Here is a 17658-nt window from a genome sequence, read left to right as displayed (position 1 = left end):
ACCAGGGCCTGGATGGTTGATTGTCTCTGTTTGTGGCCCTGCGATAGGCTGGCGAATCAAATCAACATGTGCATTAAATTATGAATTAAACTTTTTTTTAAACATATTGACTAACTACATAGACTTACTACATAGGCATGTCGGTCTGCTATACTGTAAATCGATTCAATAAATGACAACTAATTACCAAAAATCGCAGTTCTGTCGCTTTGAATATTGGATTCGAATTGCGCGCCAAGAACTTCCGGGAACTATCTGAAGTCTACACGAGTCACGTGACGTGCAACCATTTCGGACTTCCGTTTTACTCAGCGTGATGGCGTGACTTGCGAACGTGTGACGTACATCACTTTGAACCGCACTGATTGGTTGGATGTGACGTGCCGATTTGGCGCCACATTTCGGCAGCAGAAAGCGCTCCCGACCCCTGACAACAAACCCGTCGCTGTTCATGCCACTTTCGCGTCATCTTATCGGGTTTGTCCCTTCGTGAAACGCTTTTAACATGTTCGTCACGGACATACGAAAGGAGTTTTACGAAGTCGTTGCCAACCAGGTGAGTTTGAGCAAAGTGTATCGTTATTTCAGCCACCGCGTCCGTGTTTGTGTTAAAGGAAGCTTTAGTCTACAACGACCGGTTTCCGTTTTCCGCTCCTCTTACTGTTGTGAACGAGTATTGGACGTTGTAGTTGAAGCTTTAACGCCGTTTGAAACACACTCTCAATGTTGTGAAAACTTTATTTGATGTACGAACGAAAGGCAGAGCGATTCCACTGCTTTAATCAGTTCTGGACCACATCGGACCTCATCGGACCACATCGGACCAGGCCCTGGCCGAAAACCAGGACTTGTCTAATCCGGACTATATTATCTCGGACAAGTCGACTACTTATTATGGAGGAGGGGTGGGATTAAATAAGTTATACTTCTTCCCACTCCTTTTCGAATATGTAAATCGATTGAATTAATGTCATGGTTGGTTCTTTTTGTTTAGAATTATTTTTGTATGTGTATTTTGTTTATTATTTTTGTCCGCCTGCAATGGTACGATCAATTTGATTCATTATTATTATTTATTGTTTTCTGTTTTAATTTTATTTGCATATTCGAAATTAACATTTCAATAAATCAAACTAGTCAAAGATTTATTTTGACTTTTTCATTTTTTTTTTTGAAAAGTAAAAACAGTGAAACCTCCGCCTTTTTAGGTATTTCCACAAATATCATCTCTTTCACAAATCTGAAACAGTTCTAAAGATTCTTGAGCTTGTCCGGGACAATCCAGTCCACTTCTGACAAGTGTAACAGTGGTTTTGATCTGGACCTGGTCTGGTGTTTGGTGGTCTGTATTTTGCTCCTGTTTTATTCCAAACAGGAGTATTTGGCTTATCCTGGATAATGTGGGGTTTAGATTGAACAAATCTTAAGTGTTAGGGTTTTTCTTCCTTTTTTAATGCTAGACCTGCTCAGATGTGATCTAGGTGTAGAAAAAACAATGAAATCTCCATTTTTTAAAAAACATTTTATTTTAACTGTGTAAAGGCTTTAATGACAGCGTCTAACAGTATGTAGTTGATAAGGTAACTTAAAATGTGTTAATGTACTTTCAGAGAGTCGCTCTCCTGGTGGCATCAGACATCGACGCTCTCTGTGCCTGTAAGATTCTACAGGTGAGAGAACGCAAACGGCTGTCGACACACATGAGCTCCCTTTTTACTTGTGTGTGCAACTTAAAATCTGTATTTTGTTGACTTACCTTTTTATAATCGGCATCACCCTGTGGACCGAGAATACTGTATCTTATTCTAGAGCTCAAATGGTCCTACATTAACTGACAAGTGTCTCCTAATGGAGGTTCAGAACTCTGAGGAGGGTCTGTTGATGCTTGTTAACATGGAACCATGCTGCCTTACTGGGATGTCAAATTCACATCTCGTTAATAAACATCCCAAATGAATGGATGCTGATTTTATATTCTGAGAAAATATTTATTATTACACAGATTTGTCTATAACATGTTTTGATAATTGCTGAATCTTTTTGGTTCTCTTCCAGTCACTGTTCCACTGTGACCAGGTCCAGTACACACTTGTGCCAGTGACGGGCTGGCAGGACCTTGGCACGGCCTTCCTTGAACACAAAGAGCAGGTTTGGTCAAATCCGACCTCAGTTCACACATGAATATATGTGACAGAAGCGTAAATTCATTTCTGAACTAAATGTGGTATTGTGCACTGTGTCGTGTCGTAGTTCCGATACTTTGTCCTCATCAACTGTGGGGCAAATGTTGACCTCCTTGAGATGCTGCAGCCGGATGATGACTCCGTCTTCTTCATCTGTGACACTCACCGGCCTGTAGATGTGGTCAACGTCTACAATGACTCGCAGGTGATGGATAATTAAGGAAGAACAGTTTGAATCTGCTGCATTTAAAAAATATATATATATTTGTTTGCCTCTTGGTTAAATGCTTTCTCTTGTTTGAAGTTTGTGTGCAATACCAAAATATTACATCTGGATTTTACCATAGTACAAACCCCCGTTGTCTCCTCCGCAGATAAAGCTACTGATCAAACAGGATGACGACCTTGGCGTGCCCTCGTACGATGATATTTTCCGAGATGAAGACGACGAAGAAGGGGGCGACTCTGGAAATGAGAGCGATGAAGGCTCAGAGCCGTCGGGCAAACGGAGGAGATTCGATGAAGTGCGTGTCGAACAGAATTGGCAAACTTTACTGAACTGAATCAAAGCTGTGTGGACTTTTGACTGTAACTGTTGTCTCATCGATGTTTGTGATCATGTCGCTGCAGGGGGCGGTGGAGAGGAGAATTGAAAGACAGCGAGCAAAGAGGGAGTGGGAGGCACGAAGGTGACGTGTTTTAAGGAGCTGTAGGGACTCTATTACATTATAAATATATATAATATATTTCAACCTGACACTAATGTTTATCTTATTTCTCAGGAGGGAAATCTTGTTCGACTATGAGCAGTATGAATATCATGGGACATCTGTGAGTAGGCAGTTTTTAAAATTCAAAAATGTCCTTTGTCTACATTCACGTTTGAGTTTTCACTATACCTGCCAGTTGACTTTTGTTTCACATATATGATACAAATTCTTTCATACATGTCTTTTGTCAGGCGGCCATGATGTTTTTTGAGCTTGCGTGGGTATTGACTAAAGACACCAAGGACATGCTCTGGTAAGCTGTTAAATAAACAGTTTCCTTTTTTTAAAAATGATATGAACATTGTGGAAATGCACCGTGAACTGTACAGACTTTAAGATGTAGATTCCTCATTTTGCAGGTGGGCCGTTATTGGACTGACAGACCAGTGGGTTCACGATAAAATCACACAGTAAGTAATGTCGTCAGTTTTTCAGAACTTAATCCTGAGGAGTTAACTCAGTCATTCATCTGTTTTTTGTTTATTGTTGTTACAAGATGTATTTACTGTGTTCAAATCAAGTCGTTTACCCACACTGAATTAATCTGTTCTGCCTTGTTCATATTTAAGTATGAAGTACGTAACGGACATCGCCACGATGCAGAGACACGTCTCCCGGCATAACCACCGAAATGAGGACGAGGAGAACTCGCTTTCCATTGACTGCATGAGGATTTCCTTTGAATACGAGTATCCTTATTTTGTTTGACATGTCATCACTGTTGGGATCTACAAAACAGCTTTTTTCCCCCCATTGCAGAAATCAATGATCCAAACATTTTTTGGGGGGGGTTGTTTTGAAAAATAATGTGTTTTCCTTTAACTGCTGCTTCAGCTTACGTCTAAGCCTCTATCAGCACTGGTCTCTGTATGAGAGCATTTGTAATTCATCTTACACGTCGTGCAACTTCAAGCTTTGGACGTTAAATGGACAGAAGAAACTCCAGGAGTTCCTTGCTGACATGGGGTACGTGCCAAGAAATCCTTGCTTCTAACTGAGTGGAAATTGAGCTCAGCCTGTGATGTGAAAAAGGTTTTTTTTGTTATACTTTTGCTTATACCTAATTGATGTTGCTTGTAACAGGCTGCCCCTAAAACAAGTGCGGCAGAAATTCCATTCCATGGACATGTCAATCAAAGAGAACCTGAGGGAAGTCATTGAAGAGTCTTCTAATAAATATGGGTATGGATCTAGAAATACATGCATTCATTCAGTTTCCTTTATGGGTTTCACACAAATCCACTTTTTTGGGGGGGTAGAAAACCTGAAATGATTTGTCTTTGTATCCTCTTCATCAGTATGAAGGATATCCGTATCCAGACGTTCGGTGTCCACTTTGGCTATAAGAACCGTTTCCTCGCCAACGACATGGTACACGCTTGTGCTGCTCTGCTGGAGAGCGCTGAGAAGGACGACGGCGACAATTTCATCAATGCTCTCGACTCCCTTTCCAGGTGCGTGGAAAAAAAACTGAAGGCCTTTTCATTCTGTACAGAGCTGCATTTTCAAAACGCATGAAATTGACACAAGCGGATGATGTGTCTCTGCTCGCATATATATTTAGATTTTATTTGACCCATCTTGCACAAATTTTGATTGTTGTCGTCACAAAGTTTTAGTTAGTTCGTTGCCGTTAAAACTTGATGCTCTGCATGTTTCTTCAAAAATGTTGAAGACCAGGACTAAGCTAGTATTATAGTATTATAAGGCTCAGAGTTATTTTTTTCTAATATATACGTTTGGTCTCTTTCTTTCTCTGTGCAGAAGTAACCTTGATCGTCTACATTCTGGCATTGACCTGGCTAAGAGGAAGCTGATCGCTGTCCAGCAGACTGTAGCCAGCTGCATCTGCACCAACCTCATCCTGTCACAGGGACCCTTCCTCTACTGCTACCTCATGGAGGTACGAGTGTCTGATAGACTGACACGTGTCTGGCTGTTTGTAACCAGATGTCTTGCTCAGTTGAACAATCTCCTCCTGTTGTGTCATCTGTAGGGAACTCCCGATGTGAAGCTCTTCTCTAAGCCCATGGCCTTGACTTTGCTCTGCAAATACCTCCTGAGGGCTTTCGTCCATTCTGTAAGTTCCTCGATTGCACTCAAAACTTATTGCGAATATGAATAATGCTGTTATTGCTGCCTGTTCACCCTTTCGCTCATGGTGTGCCGGATGTTTAGACGAGGAACAAACGCTGCAAACTGCTTCCCCTCATCATGGCTGCTCCCAGGGATGTGGAGAAGGGAACGGTCATTGTCGTGGGAATCCCACCAGAGTCGGAGACGTCTGACAAGAAGAAGTAATAGTATAGTTTCATCTTGCCTTGACTTCCCTTTGTCTTGTATTGCAAATAGAAAATATTCCCCCATTTCCTCAACCCCTTGTTTTTTTTCTCTGTGCTTTCGAAAAGTTTCTTTGGACGAGCATTCGAGAAAGCAGCAGAGAGCACCAGCTCCCGAACTCTCCATGACCACTTCGACACGTCAAGTAAGTAACGGCATCATTTACTGACTCTTCTGTGTCTTACGGGGTCTCGAAGGTGTCCGGAGATGTTATAAGTTTTTAATTTAAAAGTGAGATTGTCATGACAACGTTTGCGCTCACTCCTTTATGGATTATTTTCATAACCAATCGATCAATTGTTTTTGTCTGTTGAATGTAAATAAATAGTTTTCTCACACAATTTCTTATTCCGAGTCGCAAACTCTAAGATTCAGTTTACAATAGTGTGCGACCAAATTAAGCATCAGATCAAGTTTGGCTTTTGATGATTCAAATGATTGATTATTAAAATAGTTACCGATTAGATTAATAGGATGACTGACTGGTACAGTAGGATGGAAGTTCATCAGTTCATGTTGAGAAAGTTTTCGCAAAAACTTGAATGAACTGATTTGTTAGATAATCTATTTATATATAATCTTTTTTTTTTTGCAGGGTCTAGGTCATGTTAATTATCTATACTTTATAAATATGTTTAGGAAAGGGCAGACAAAATGTGACATAAATAAGTCTGAAAAGGTTGTAAATGTAATTTGTCAGACACTGCAGAAGAATGTCCTGCTGTTTTTACAGAGATGTCAGTCTCTTCTGTGGACACTAGGTGGCAGCCTTGTATTTGTGTCATTAACAGTCCAGCTTTTATTCATCCAGCAGCATGATGTGTGACTGAGCATTATGTGCATTTCAGCAGATCAGTCATTCTTCATGCATTGAATAAGATTTGAGAATTTCTACACATTTATTCAAAACCGCCATTTTTCTCTGGGTCTGAAAAAAAAGATTGTTGGCATAAAATACTCCCAATGACAACATGATCTTCCCAGGATTGTGCACATTCTTCAACATTGTGATTTTTTACTCTGTGCAGTAATCGAACTGAAGACAGAGGACAGAAGCAAGTTCCTGGACGCACTCATCACCCTCCTGTCGTGAGAAACGTGAGCAGGAGTTGTGAGATTGAATACAAATTCTTGATTTGAGTCTCATGTGTCAGACGTGACTGAAATTAATTGGTCTCTTTGGACGTGTACAGGGTCACCACGACGAGAACTTTATCCGTGTTTGTGTTTGTTTTGTTTTTAAAGGTTCTAATCAGTTTGTGTGTAAATTGTACAGTCAAGTTTTTTTTAAATGTGTAAAAGTCATATTTTTGCTTTTAAATTCCTGTGTTTTATTCATGTCTGTGCTTGTAAGTCGCACCACATTGCATTTTAATAAAGTTTAATGAATCATATTGAATGACTTGAAGGCGTTGATTGACGGAATAATTTATTTATTCCGGAGATTCGTTTATTTGAGATGTGGAACCTGTAAAAAAAAAAAACTTTCAACTTTCAGTTTTTAGGTCGATATAACATTGTTTTTACTATATTTTATGTTATTATTATATTATTACAGGTCCACTATTTCCCAGTAGAACTGGGAACAAGTTAACTTGGTACTAGTCAAAGGAAAGATGGACTAAATTATGAGAATATTTACTTGTATACATATTTCATCTTGGGGTTTAATGAACAGAGCATCATCTCCTGAGCTCATCTGGGACAAAGGTGATGGCTGCGACCCTGGCCCACTTAGGGAAATGCAGGCCAGGCCTTCTGGTGGTGATTTGCTGCCGGCTGGAGAGGAGGGGGCTGCTGGTCCCTGAGGGGTGATTGAGATCCTTATCACTCCTGGATCAGGATGAGAACACGACCTTCGGAGTGAAGGGTGTTTGTCTTGGTCTTTTTTTTTACAGGAAAGTCTGGACTCAGTGGGAGCAGTTGGGATTGGAACGTGCCATGATTTGCTTCGTGCTGTAGCAGGGGGATGTTAACGCAACAGTTTTTTTGTTTTTTTATCGTCAATTGAGAGGTCGTGCGTGCGTCATCATCACCTAACTGTGTGTAAATGTGCCAAGTATGTATTCTGCTTCCTCTAGGGTCAACTATCTGAGAACAATTGAGAACGATAATGAAACTGTTCACCGTCACAGCAGAGTGACGTTATTCAGCAGAAATAATCCTGCACATGCAGGAATACAGAAATCCATAGAAGGTATATCATCAACAGGGCAGAGAACAAATGCATCTTCAGCAGCCTCGCGGTTTTTCCCCCGTTTGACCTCTTTTTGTCTTCATGTCTGTTGTCTCAGCTGAAGTTTTCTCTCAATTTAATAGGTCTTCTGGAGCTTTGATTATAATTGGATAATTGTCCAGTTGTCATGGAATTGACGCTGTTAAAAGTACATGTTTTCTGAGCTCTTTTAAAGGTTTATTGGCCCATATGTACGTTTTCTCTGCAGCCAAATGTGGTTTCTTGCAGGGAGCGGGTGCTGGTGATGGTCTGGGGGGGTGGCACCGCCGACAAAAGGAGCAAGGCCAGTAATTGTTTTTAAAAAAATATCTTAATGGAAAAAAATTGCCACATGTCACGAGTCTACCAGAAGAACAACTGGAGGGGGGAAAAAATCTATACAATATCAAAATGGCGACATCAGAACAGCGGACAGGACTGTACAAATGATTTGGAAAATGTGAAGGAATTTCCTGAACAGTTCTCTGTAATTGTGATTGTTTAATATTGTAGATGTTTTGCCACCAACGAACCCTAAATGAACCCTCCGCAGAATTACTAAAAAAAATGAGCAAAGGTCTCGGGCATAGTAACAGGTGATAACATTTGGGAAGGGATCCAGAAATGGAATTTTTTTTGACGGATTCTACACCTTTGGCAGAGGTCTGTGCTCTCTGAGTGCTCTTGTACTTTTTTGTTTAACTTTGGTGATAAAAACATGGAGACGTTATTTACATGATAAATGTCTGTAGAACAAGTAATGTCAGTGAACTGATCAAGTGATGCCAGACACAGCGATCCCCATCTGAAGTTAGCTGAGCTGCTCGGTCGCAGCAGACCGCGCCGAGGTCATTGAGCTGAGCAAGTTTGTGTGTTAGTGACTTTGAAATCTCCTTTTCATAGCAAATACAGTGTTGACATCAGACGGTGTGTTAATGTTCCAGTGAGTGACAGATCAACCTGTTCGGCCCATCATCATCATCATCATCATCATCTGGCCTTTTCCCCCTCAGCCATCGATCACTCTCCTCTCCATCCCCCCTCTTGCACCTCTGGTGAAGTGGGGCCACTGCCCTTTCCAGTGCTCTGCATCTGAGGAATGTGCCATGCAACACACACACACACACACACTCTGGGGGAAACATGCCCCAAAAGGCAGGATCATGGGCTTTACACAAAAACAGTCGTGACGCCTCAACAGAGGAAAGCTTCTTATTGTTCTATAGCTGTAGGAGATGTTGGTGGGGATGGAGCAGGTGATGTGGTTCTATTTGAATTCTGTGATGCAGCATGGAAAAATTCCCACATAATATATATTTTTTATATTATAGATAATATAGATATTAGACACAGGTGCCAGAGCCTTCAGCCACTTATGACACTCTGCCACCTCACATCCACCAGCTGGATTCTGTTGGACTGTTCAAATCCCAAATCAAAAAACATTTTATATTATCTATCCCTCTCTTATCAGAGTTTCACCTTTGCTTTTACCTTTTGATTATTATTGTGCCTCTTAATCTGATTCTAATGTTTTGGTTTTACTCTACAGGTAATTATTCCTGTGTTTATTTATATATTACATACTTTATGTTGTGATTTCAGGAAATTACTGTATCTTTGACATTTCTTTTCTCCAATATCTCATTCATCAGCTGACACCAATACCAGTGTAACTGTGAAAAGCTAAAATCAGCTGACACGTTGGCCTTACTGGTGATTTATTTGTCAGTGAAGTCCTTCATGATTCTGGTGATCCCAACTTTTAATTTAATGCCAGCAGCAACTTTCTGTAGTCGCTGGTTGTTGTTTCCCTGTGTACTTACAACATCTATCTTGAGGATTTGAAAGCTCCTCATGCTGTCGAGCCTCCCTTCATGTTTGTCACAAAGGGAGGTCTTGCTGTGATTTTTTCTGTGAAGTATTACGCCACATCAGTCCATGTCCCTCTTTTTTGCATCCTTCTCTGACGATTGTTTTTCTCCGTCTTGCCTCTCTTGTCTCTAAAAACCTCAGAATCCTCACAGGATTAGTTATATTGGACAGCCAGAGACAAAGAACCACAGCTGACTGCTTCTGCCTACTGCCCGTCTCCCCGTCATGCTGTGTAAGGATGATCACACACACCAAAGCGGACACACACGCAAGCACAAGCACAAGCACAAGAACATTACATGATCAACCACAGAAACATTTCACACAAACTTTCTCTCAAACCCCCAATCATCAAAAAACAAGAAAATCAGAAGCGCTTCATGTCTTTATTTTCTGTCATGCTTCATATCAGCCTGTCAGACCGCAGATGCCCTTAATGATCCCTGACCCCTGTGACCTTTGACCCCTCGAGCCCTCTCACAGTTGGGGTGTTATTCCCAGAATCAGTCTCTTCTCTTTCATTGTTTTCAAGTGCTTTCAAGCAAAAGAGATTAGTATTCCTGCAAAACAAAATTGCACGGATTTGATACTGACTGATGCGAGTGGTGTTAAGCCGAGTCTGAGTCCCAATCAAATGATTACACACACACACAACATTAAAGAAAACGAAGAGGGAGTCCTTACTTTCTCATCTATTGTGGGTACAGTAGGTGGCTCAGTCAGGCAGGACTCTCTCAGGACAACATCATGGACTATGCTTTCAAATGCACTGGATACAAATACACAATGACAGAGAGAGAGAGAGAGAAGAGCTCAGGAAGAGAAAGAACAAACCTCTTTAACATTGGTTTGTTTTTATTTTTGATTATTGTTTGTTTGCCAACAGCCCTGAGAATAACAAGCACCTTTCCTGCGAGATGCAATTAGTGTGGAAACAATACACCATCCTGATTGTGTGTGTGTGTGTGTGTGTGTGTGTGTGTGTGTGTGTGTGTGTGTGTGTGTGTGTGTGTGTGTGTGTGTGTGTGTGTGTGTGTGTGTGTGTGTGTGTGTGTGTGTGTGTGTGTGTGTGTGTGTGTGTGTGTGTGTGTGTGTGTGTGTGTGTGTGTGTGTGTGTGTGTGTGTGTGTGTGTGTGTGTGTGTGTGTGTGTGTGACGGCCTGTTTCTTTACTCAGCCACTGATTGCTTTATCCTATGTTAATACGGGAGTCCTCCACATTACCACTGGAGGCCAAAGCTAAAAGCAGCACCACCTATATCACAAACCCTTGGCCTGATTGCATAAATGCTGGTGTGGTTCGCTCACAGCTGCAAACCTCCATGTTCGAGAAGTTTTTGTTTTTTTCCCCCATTGTCTCGTGTTGAAGAAAGAGACTGACACTGCATACACATTTCGCTCACCATGCCAAATCAGAAATGTCTCTTGATCTCCTCCAGACATTCCTCAGGTTGCCACGCCGCCCCTCCATCTCAGCAGAGGGCTGTCATTCATCCCGGTGTCTGGTCTGCCTTACCTGTGTGTGTGCGTGTGCGTGAGTCAATACATGCTTTTATTTGTAGTATTTCCAATGATATTTCTAATGAATGTGCTGTAAGGAAGCACGATCTCACTCAGGCATGAGAGGAGTTCAGACTCCCCTGTTGAAACTTCTTCTCTCTGTCTTGTATTCTCAGATAGAGCCGTCACTGGGCACTCTGTTAATCACGCTTTTAAGAAAACACATCATATGTTGTTGTACATTTGTTGCTATCTTATCTCATCTTGCATGTCAATTACTAAAATATTGCATAGTTTTGTTAAAGTGTTATTGGATTTTTGGCAGGACTTCTTATAAATATTTTATGTTAGGTTACGCTTAAGGTTACAACCTCACAACTCCCTGTTCTTGCGTCAGGTGTGAGCCTCCAACAATATTAGTGACCTTGCATTAAAAAGCAATATTCCCCATGACACCTAACTATTTTGTTTACAGTCTTGAGGTAGCTTTAAAAGTGGAGCAGTGGAAAACTTGTTGTGGACACAAAAAGCTAATTTACACATCCACTTGTTTTTCTGCCTTCAATGGTGAATGTATGTTTTCTCACTTTTCCTATCAATGCTCATGTTTAGATGCAAAGCAGATGCCGGTGCTACGAAGCAGGATTTGCAGTTATCTCACTTCGTTCTTCAGTCCTATGAAGCTGGATCTCTTCTTCCCGGGGCAAATCACCATGGTAACTTTATCAAAAACCGTCAATGGCCCAACTACTGACCAATCAGATCACTGGAAAACCAGCGTCATCATTCTACAGGATCTTGACCGTGACAAAAGAATAGAGTTTTCACAGTCCTAGTCTCAACTCTGTGAGAATGCATTTTTTCAAAAATCCCATTTGTTCTCATGGTTTATTAAGCTTCAGATAGAATTTTTTTTTTAAAGATCCATAAAGGAACGGTTAACTGTTACATCACCATTGTGATGAAGCATTTCCTTTTTTGTAAAGGGTGGATCAAGCCGATCGCTACGATAAATATGACTAAACAAATGACAGAAGTTAAGCAGTTGCTGTGTATGTGTACAGATATGAACTCCCTTGTATTGGTAGGTGTGTATATTTTTGGAGTGGTTCAACCCAACCACCTGGCTCCCCAATATCTCCTGACATACACACACACACACATACACTGCACCCTCCTCCTCCTCCTCCACACCCTCCGTGTTCCTTCCTGTTTCCTGTTCTGCTGTCCGCTGCACAGGATGCCTGGTCAAGCTACTGGGCTGCAACAAAAACTTGCGAGTCACCAAGCCGTAAACTTTGCGCACGTACAGGAGAAAAGAACATGATTTCCCCCCCCCCCCCCCTGATCTCCATCTCTAACCACTCAGGCTCACGCATTGTTTCTCAAACAAATGGCTCACGGGGTCTTTAACTCTGCATACAAAGCCACGTTTGTTCCTCCACTTTTAACCACCTGCTGACTCTTGGCTTAGCTATCTGTGAGTAAGCCATCCAGCTGGGACGTCTGCAGACTGTATGCACCTGCTGACTCCGTTGTACATCCGAGTGAATCAGTAAAAATACTAATTAAGTCTCTTTCGTTTCATGAATCATCTGGTGGAAGAAGTATTTGTATCTTTCACCGAAATAAATGTGCTAATACAACGGTGTAAAAAAATACTCCATTACAGTCCTGCATTCAAAATTCTACTTCAGTAAAAGTACAAGAATCAAGAGGTAAATACTTCATAGTTCAAGTGCTTGCTCTGCAGAAAAATGAGAGATATAGCATCATATTGTTTGATGGCTATTGTTTATGCATTAATTTGTATGATGTGTTAAATTTTGATGTTAAACATATTACTAATGCATATTTTCCATTCGCAGACTGTTTAACCAGTTCTTTACAAGTGTAAGGAGCTCAGGGGTTGAGAGTCACGACCCCTATCAAATGGAGGGAATTCTGCTTCGATGAGATCATGCCCGGTCGGTCAAGGGAAGTGACTTTCCTCTTGCCTGACCTGAGGGCCAGCTTCACAGTTCAAAGTTCATGTCATGAGAAACAACTCCCTCAGCCCGGCCCCAACCTCCTCAAAAAAAACAAAAAAGCACGACTCCCACTGGGGGCTGCACCAATCTGAAATTGGTGCACAGCCTGACCGAGATCTGACATGACCTTAACCATGTGGCTGTCACTCCGCCAGGCTCAGGGAGGTCAAGTTTAGGGGTCAGAATGGGGCTCTGTGCGTTACGTCACCTGTTTCCAGACATTACTGTGATATCGGCTACTCCTTTGTTTACGTTTGTGTTTCAGGCTCACTGTGGAGCTTTTGTTCCCAAAAGTGCAGCATTTATGGTGTCACTTAACATTTGCTCTTAAAAGGAGATACAATGACACATTCGTGTTTCTGCTGTCACAGCTCTTTTTGCAGTGACCATTACGGGCTTTGATTAAATCCCTCCTTCATCTTCCAGACTGCTGTACATAGTTGTGTACAGCAGTAGTGTGTGCGTGTGTGTGTGTGTCCATGTTTGCAGGAATGTCTGCTGGCCAGCCCTTTTATTAGGCTCATCCATACCACCACATTATAGGGTCCCGTCACCAGGCAACTGCAGGTTCTGGCTGGTTACCATGGTGAGCGCCCATTGAGTGACGTCGCTGGCCCTGTTTGCCTCCTTCCTCATTGGAATGAGGGCCTTTTTAAAGGTGCACCCCCCGCAACCTCACCCCACCCAACCGCCTCAAACCACTCTCTCTACACTCTCTCTCTCTCACACACACACACACACACACTCACTTAACCCCTCGCTCGCACAATCCCCCCCACACACACCCTGCGCTTCGTCACCCTCTGTGCGGTGACTAGAGGAGTGGAACTAACAATCCAACAAAAACATCTCGCTGAGGCGGACCAGACTGGACCTTGCAGGGAGCGTCTTTGTGTAGAAAAACCCATAGAAAGCCCTGAGTGGGTTTGACTACTGTAGGCAACTCAACTGCAAGTGTGAGACAATACAGTCTGGTGATATTCTAGATATGCCGAATTTTCAACCAATATCTTGAAAAGACTCAAATGAACAATGAATCAATCCAGCTAACAAGTATCGTCTGTGTATATAGCTTATTCTGCTGTGCCATAGATTTCCATTGTTGTTCAAGAAAACCTACCAGCCAGCCACCCTGTTGGTGCCAAACACTAAATGTGTATTGATCCTCTGCTGAAAATAGTCCACAAAATAAATGTATCTTATAGCCCACTATTGTTCAAGTAACATTTTCTAAATAATATCCAGCTGTTTTAAGAAATTACTGAGCCTTTTTTAATTCAACAACATATTTATTACCTGTTTTTGTTCAGTTTGTTTTTGAGATGGAGGAACCAGTGATCTTAAAAAAATATTTATTTTTTATTTTTAATGAAATATCGTATTTACTAATAGTATTGTTGATTAATGTTTTTGTTACACTCACTAGTTTTCTTCTGACCTTTCGTCAAAATCCCTTCATTATCCTCACGGGGTCACAGTTCATTTGAAAAAATGCTTTTAGTTGGGATAGAGATTATTGTATAAAACTACCATCTCTATTGCCAAAAATGATTTTTCATGCTTGACAAGGCCAAGAGACAAAGAGTCCAAAAAGTGCTATGGATGAAATCACAACAGCTGCGGACACAACAGATCCATATCCATGACAACTGAACAAACATGGTCACCAATGAAAACCATGAGATATTGTTCAAAGCTCCAGGAAAAGGGAATGGAGCCTGAATTTTGTCAAACTATAGGACTGATCCATAATATTACGTCAACCAAAATTTCAGAGATTTGGCAACAATTTCAGAGTCTCATATCATAATTTGAATATCATGTTCAATGTGCGGCAGCTCAAGTCAAATGCAAAATATTATAGCAAATAGGAATAGAGCTTCTTGTTTTGGGTCTAGAGAATGTTCCCTGGTGAATATAAGATCAGCCTTGGTGACTGCCTGCAGACTTACATGGCCATATTTTCATCTTTTAAGAGGGCATATGACCTGCTAAGATTCTTAAACCACCAGCAAAACAAGTATGGATAAGCTCTAATCCAGTCACAGTTTAAAACAAGAGGGCTGTTTCTCTTGGAAGGAAATATCTTTTTAGGGACTTTTTTAATATTGTGAATAGGTAAACTGTTTCTTTATTATTATTATAATAATTAGATCTTTATTATAATACTGAAACGTTACATGCCCAGTGTGTGAGTAAATGTGACTCCCTCCTTGCTGCAGAGTGAAGACGTGTAATCTTTAGTCATGTACAGTCCTGATGGAGGGAGATGGGTTGGTGAGAGGAGAGTCACTTGAGGGGAGACGATTCCAGCAGCTTCTCCGTGCAGCTCTAATTTGAACGCCTTTCATTGACCGCGGACGAGGAGGGTGGGGGTGGTCTGAAAGGGGCAGGTGGGTGGGTGGGGGGCTGTGGAGTATTGTGAGTTGAACAGCAGAGCCCCACTCTAGCTGAATGGGCATTGTCATCTGGATTTCTATGGCCAACCAAAATACTTTCTCCCGCCGTGGGGGTATATGGATTGGCGGTGGGAACGGTATGCATTACGCACAGCCGCGGAGGGCACCCCTGCCCCCGCAGACCATTTGCAACTCACTTGCTTGGCTGTTTTTGTTTAAGAACACACTTTAACTAAAGATTTCAGTCAATATATTCGGTTTAATCTTCATGAAAATGAAACGATATTGCATCTTCATACACGTGAATAATGAATCGGTACATCAATGCGTCAACAAACCAACAGAAATACGTTTATTCCTTGACATTGTGAAAAGAAAAGACTTCCTGCAGTGACAATGATGGGAAGAAAAAAACAACAACATTGCAGGTTCTCAGTGTGGCCGAGTAAAAGGACTCTGTAACATTTCATATTGATGCCCATGGCTCCCAGGCTTTCCAGAATCTACAGGTCCAAAAATAGACCTCGAACTGACCGCCACCAGCTTCAGAACCATACAGAGACCTGTCCGAGATGTTGGAGGGCTTCACCGTGCTTTTTCCTCATCTTCTTTTTTTTTGTGCTACTGGACACTGTTGGAGTCCTCAACATGTCGGCGTGAGAGTGCAATTATTCTCAGTTACAGTAGCCTACACGTTTGTGCTGACAATGCACACCAAGGCATAACGAACAGTGTGTGTGTGTGTGTGTGTGTATATATATATTTGATGGCAAGTGTTCCTCTGGAAAAAACAACAACTTTGTAGTTACAAAAGTAAACAATTCAAAATACTAATAATTTCGAAGACTTACAAAAGCAGGTACCTAACAAAGATACTCCTTTTTGTCGCGAGCTACCTCTTGTGGTTCATTGTCTTTTCTTTAATCTCCTGTAGATACAAAAAGGATGTGAAGTTGCGGTCCGAGCGCATTGAAGGTAAAACATCAGAGGTGCTGCCATTGATTTTCAAAGTTCAGATTTCTGATTTTTAAAAATGTAGGTGCAAAGAAAACGTCCGTCAAACCCCCCCCCCCCCCCCCCCCCCCCCAAAAAAAAAAAAAAAAAAAGCTGCAGGTCACTTTTACGCACAGCCTGCCACGAGCCACACAGCTACACATAATTCCTCTTGTCATAGTCCCCGTTCGGAGTGGCTCTCTTCGTCGGTGCGTATTTGGCTGCGTATCCCGAGTTCCCGCTGGAGGGACAGGAGCAGCACAGCAGCGCTCCTCCGATCAGCAGCAGCGCCGTGGCCGCCCAGCCGATGTACAGCGCAGCGCCGATCTCCCTCTTCTTGGATGCGGGCACCTGTGGATTGTAAAAGTCCGATATGATGCTGTTGGCCATCCAGCAGAGGGGCACCAGCACGAACAGACCGCTGATGATATAGATGACCCCTCCGGCGTTCACCACACGGGCTTTGACGTACTCGGTGCGAATGCAGTTGGTGCACTGCGCCCCGGCGATCACCACCATGAGCCCCAGCACGCCCATCACCGAGGAGATGATGGTGAGCGCCCTGGCCGCCTGCAGGTCGTGGCTCAGCGAGAGGACGGAGTCGTGCACCTTGCACTGCATTTGGCCCGTGCTCTGCACCACGCAAGTCATCCACAAGCCGTCCCAGATCGTCTGAGCCACCACGATGTTGGCCTCGATGAAAGCCGTCACCTTCCACATGGGCAGTCCGCACGCAACCATCACCAGCAGAGAGCCAATTGCGCACATCGAAAGTCCCATGATCTCCAGTCCAGCCGACACCATTTTCGCTCTTAACGTTCAGTGAAGTCTGCCTGAAACCTTTCAAAACTCTCGCCCGATTCCTTCTTGAAAAGCCAGGTGTGTTGGTGCTCTTTATTTATTCGTTCGTCGTCCTTGATGTACAAGTGCAGCGTCAATCCTTAGTTGTGCATCACACCACTCGGAGATGTAGGAGTCGGCGGAGTCTCTTTGTTAGTGAGGGGATGTGAAAACAACTGGAGTCACAGTAGCACCGAATCACGAATATCTCTGGGGTTGGGTGTGTGTGTGTGTGTGGACTGGAAGAGAAACTTTTCTCCAATCAGCTGTCGCCGCATCCTCAGGGGACCAATGGAAACGCGGGGAAGTTGTGAGCCTGAATAAAGCGGTCCAGAGCGCATTGTGCGTTTGAACAGTTATATACGAGAGGGGGAGCAGAACGCGGGGGGTGTTTTAATGGTATGTCGCAGCTGAATTGTTGTGGTTTTGGTGAGTCAGGGTGGTTGTTATTGATTTTTCAGACATTGAGTTTAATGCCACTTGTCTGCGGTATATATTGTCATTTCACACTCATT

At 42.5% G+C, this 17658-nt stretch overlaps 2 protein-coding genes across 3 annotated transcripts; one reads left to right on the top strand and one right to left on the bottom strand.

Moving 5' to 3' along the window:
* Positions 1-382: 382 nt before the first annotated feature.
* cdc45 (CDC45 cell division cycle 45 homolog (S. cerevisiae)) lies at positions 383-6687 on the top strand. 2 transcript variants are annotated; one of them, XM_035641036.2, is made up of 19 exons: positions 383-556; positions 1611-1670; positions 2056-2148; positions 2251-2388; positions 2558-2707; positions 2814-2872; positions 2966-3014; positions 3145-3206; positions 3313-3363; positions 3523-3642; positions 3788-3919; positions 4037-4135; positions 4252-4407; positions 4718-4856; positions 4950-5033; positions 5132-5250; positions 5362-5438; positions 6322-6391; positions 6487-6687. In XM_035641036.2, exons 1-18 carry the CDS (start codon positions 506-508, stop codon positions 6384-6386), a joined length of 1704 nt encoding a protein of 567 aa, XP_035496929.2. In that variant the 5' UTR covers positions 383-505; the 3' UTR covers positions 6387-6391; positions 6487-6687. The 2 variants fall into 2 exon arrangements, with proteins under 2 accessions (XP_035496929.2, XP_035496928.2); XM_035641035.2 differs by having other exon boundaries at positions 6322-6687.
* An 8862-nt stretch (positions 6688-15549) lies between these two features.
* Positions 15550-17393, bottom strand: cldn5a (claudin 5a). Its single transcript, XM_035639891.2, has one exon. The coding sequence runs from the start codon at positions 17105-17107 to the stop codon at positions 16460-16462; it is 648 nt and encodes a 215-aa protein (XP_035495784.1). The 5' UTR covers positions 17108-17393; the 3' UTR covers positions 15550-16459.
* Between the last annotated feature and the right edge of the window lie 265 nt (positions 17394-17658).

Source organism: Scophthalmus maximus, chromosome 19 (genome assembly GCF_022379125.1).
Source record: "Scophthalmus maximus strain ysfricsl-2021 chromosome 19, ASM2237912v1, whole genome shotgun sequence".
Classification (NCBI taxonomy): domain Eukaryota; kingdom Metazoa; phylum Chordata; class Actinopteri; order Pleuronectiformes; family Scophthalmidae; genus Scophthalmus; species Scophthalmus maximus.
Note: the sequence above shows the minus strand (reverse complement) of the source record. Positions and strands in the feature narration are given on the sequence as shown.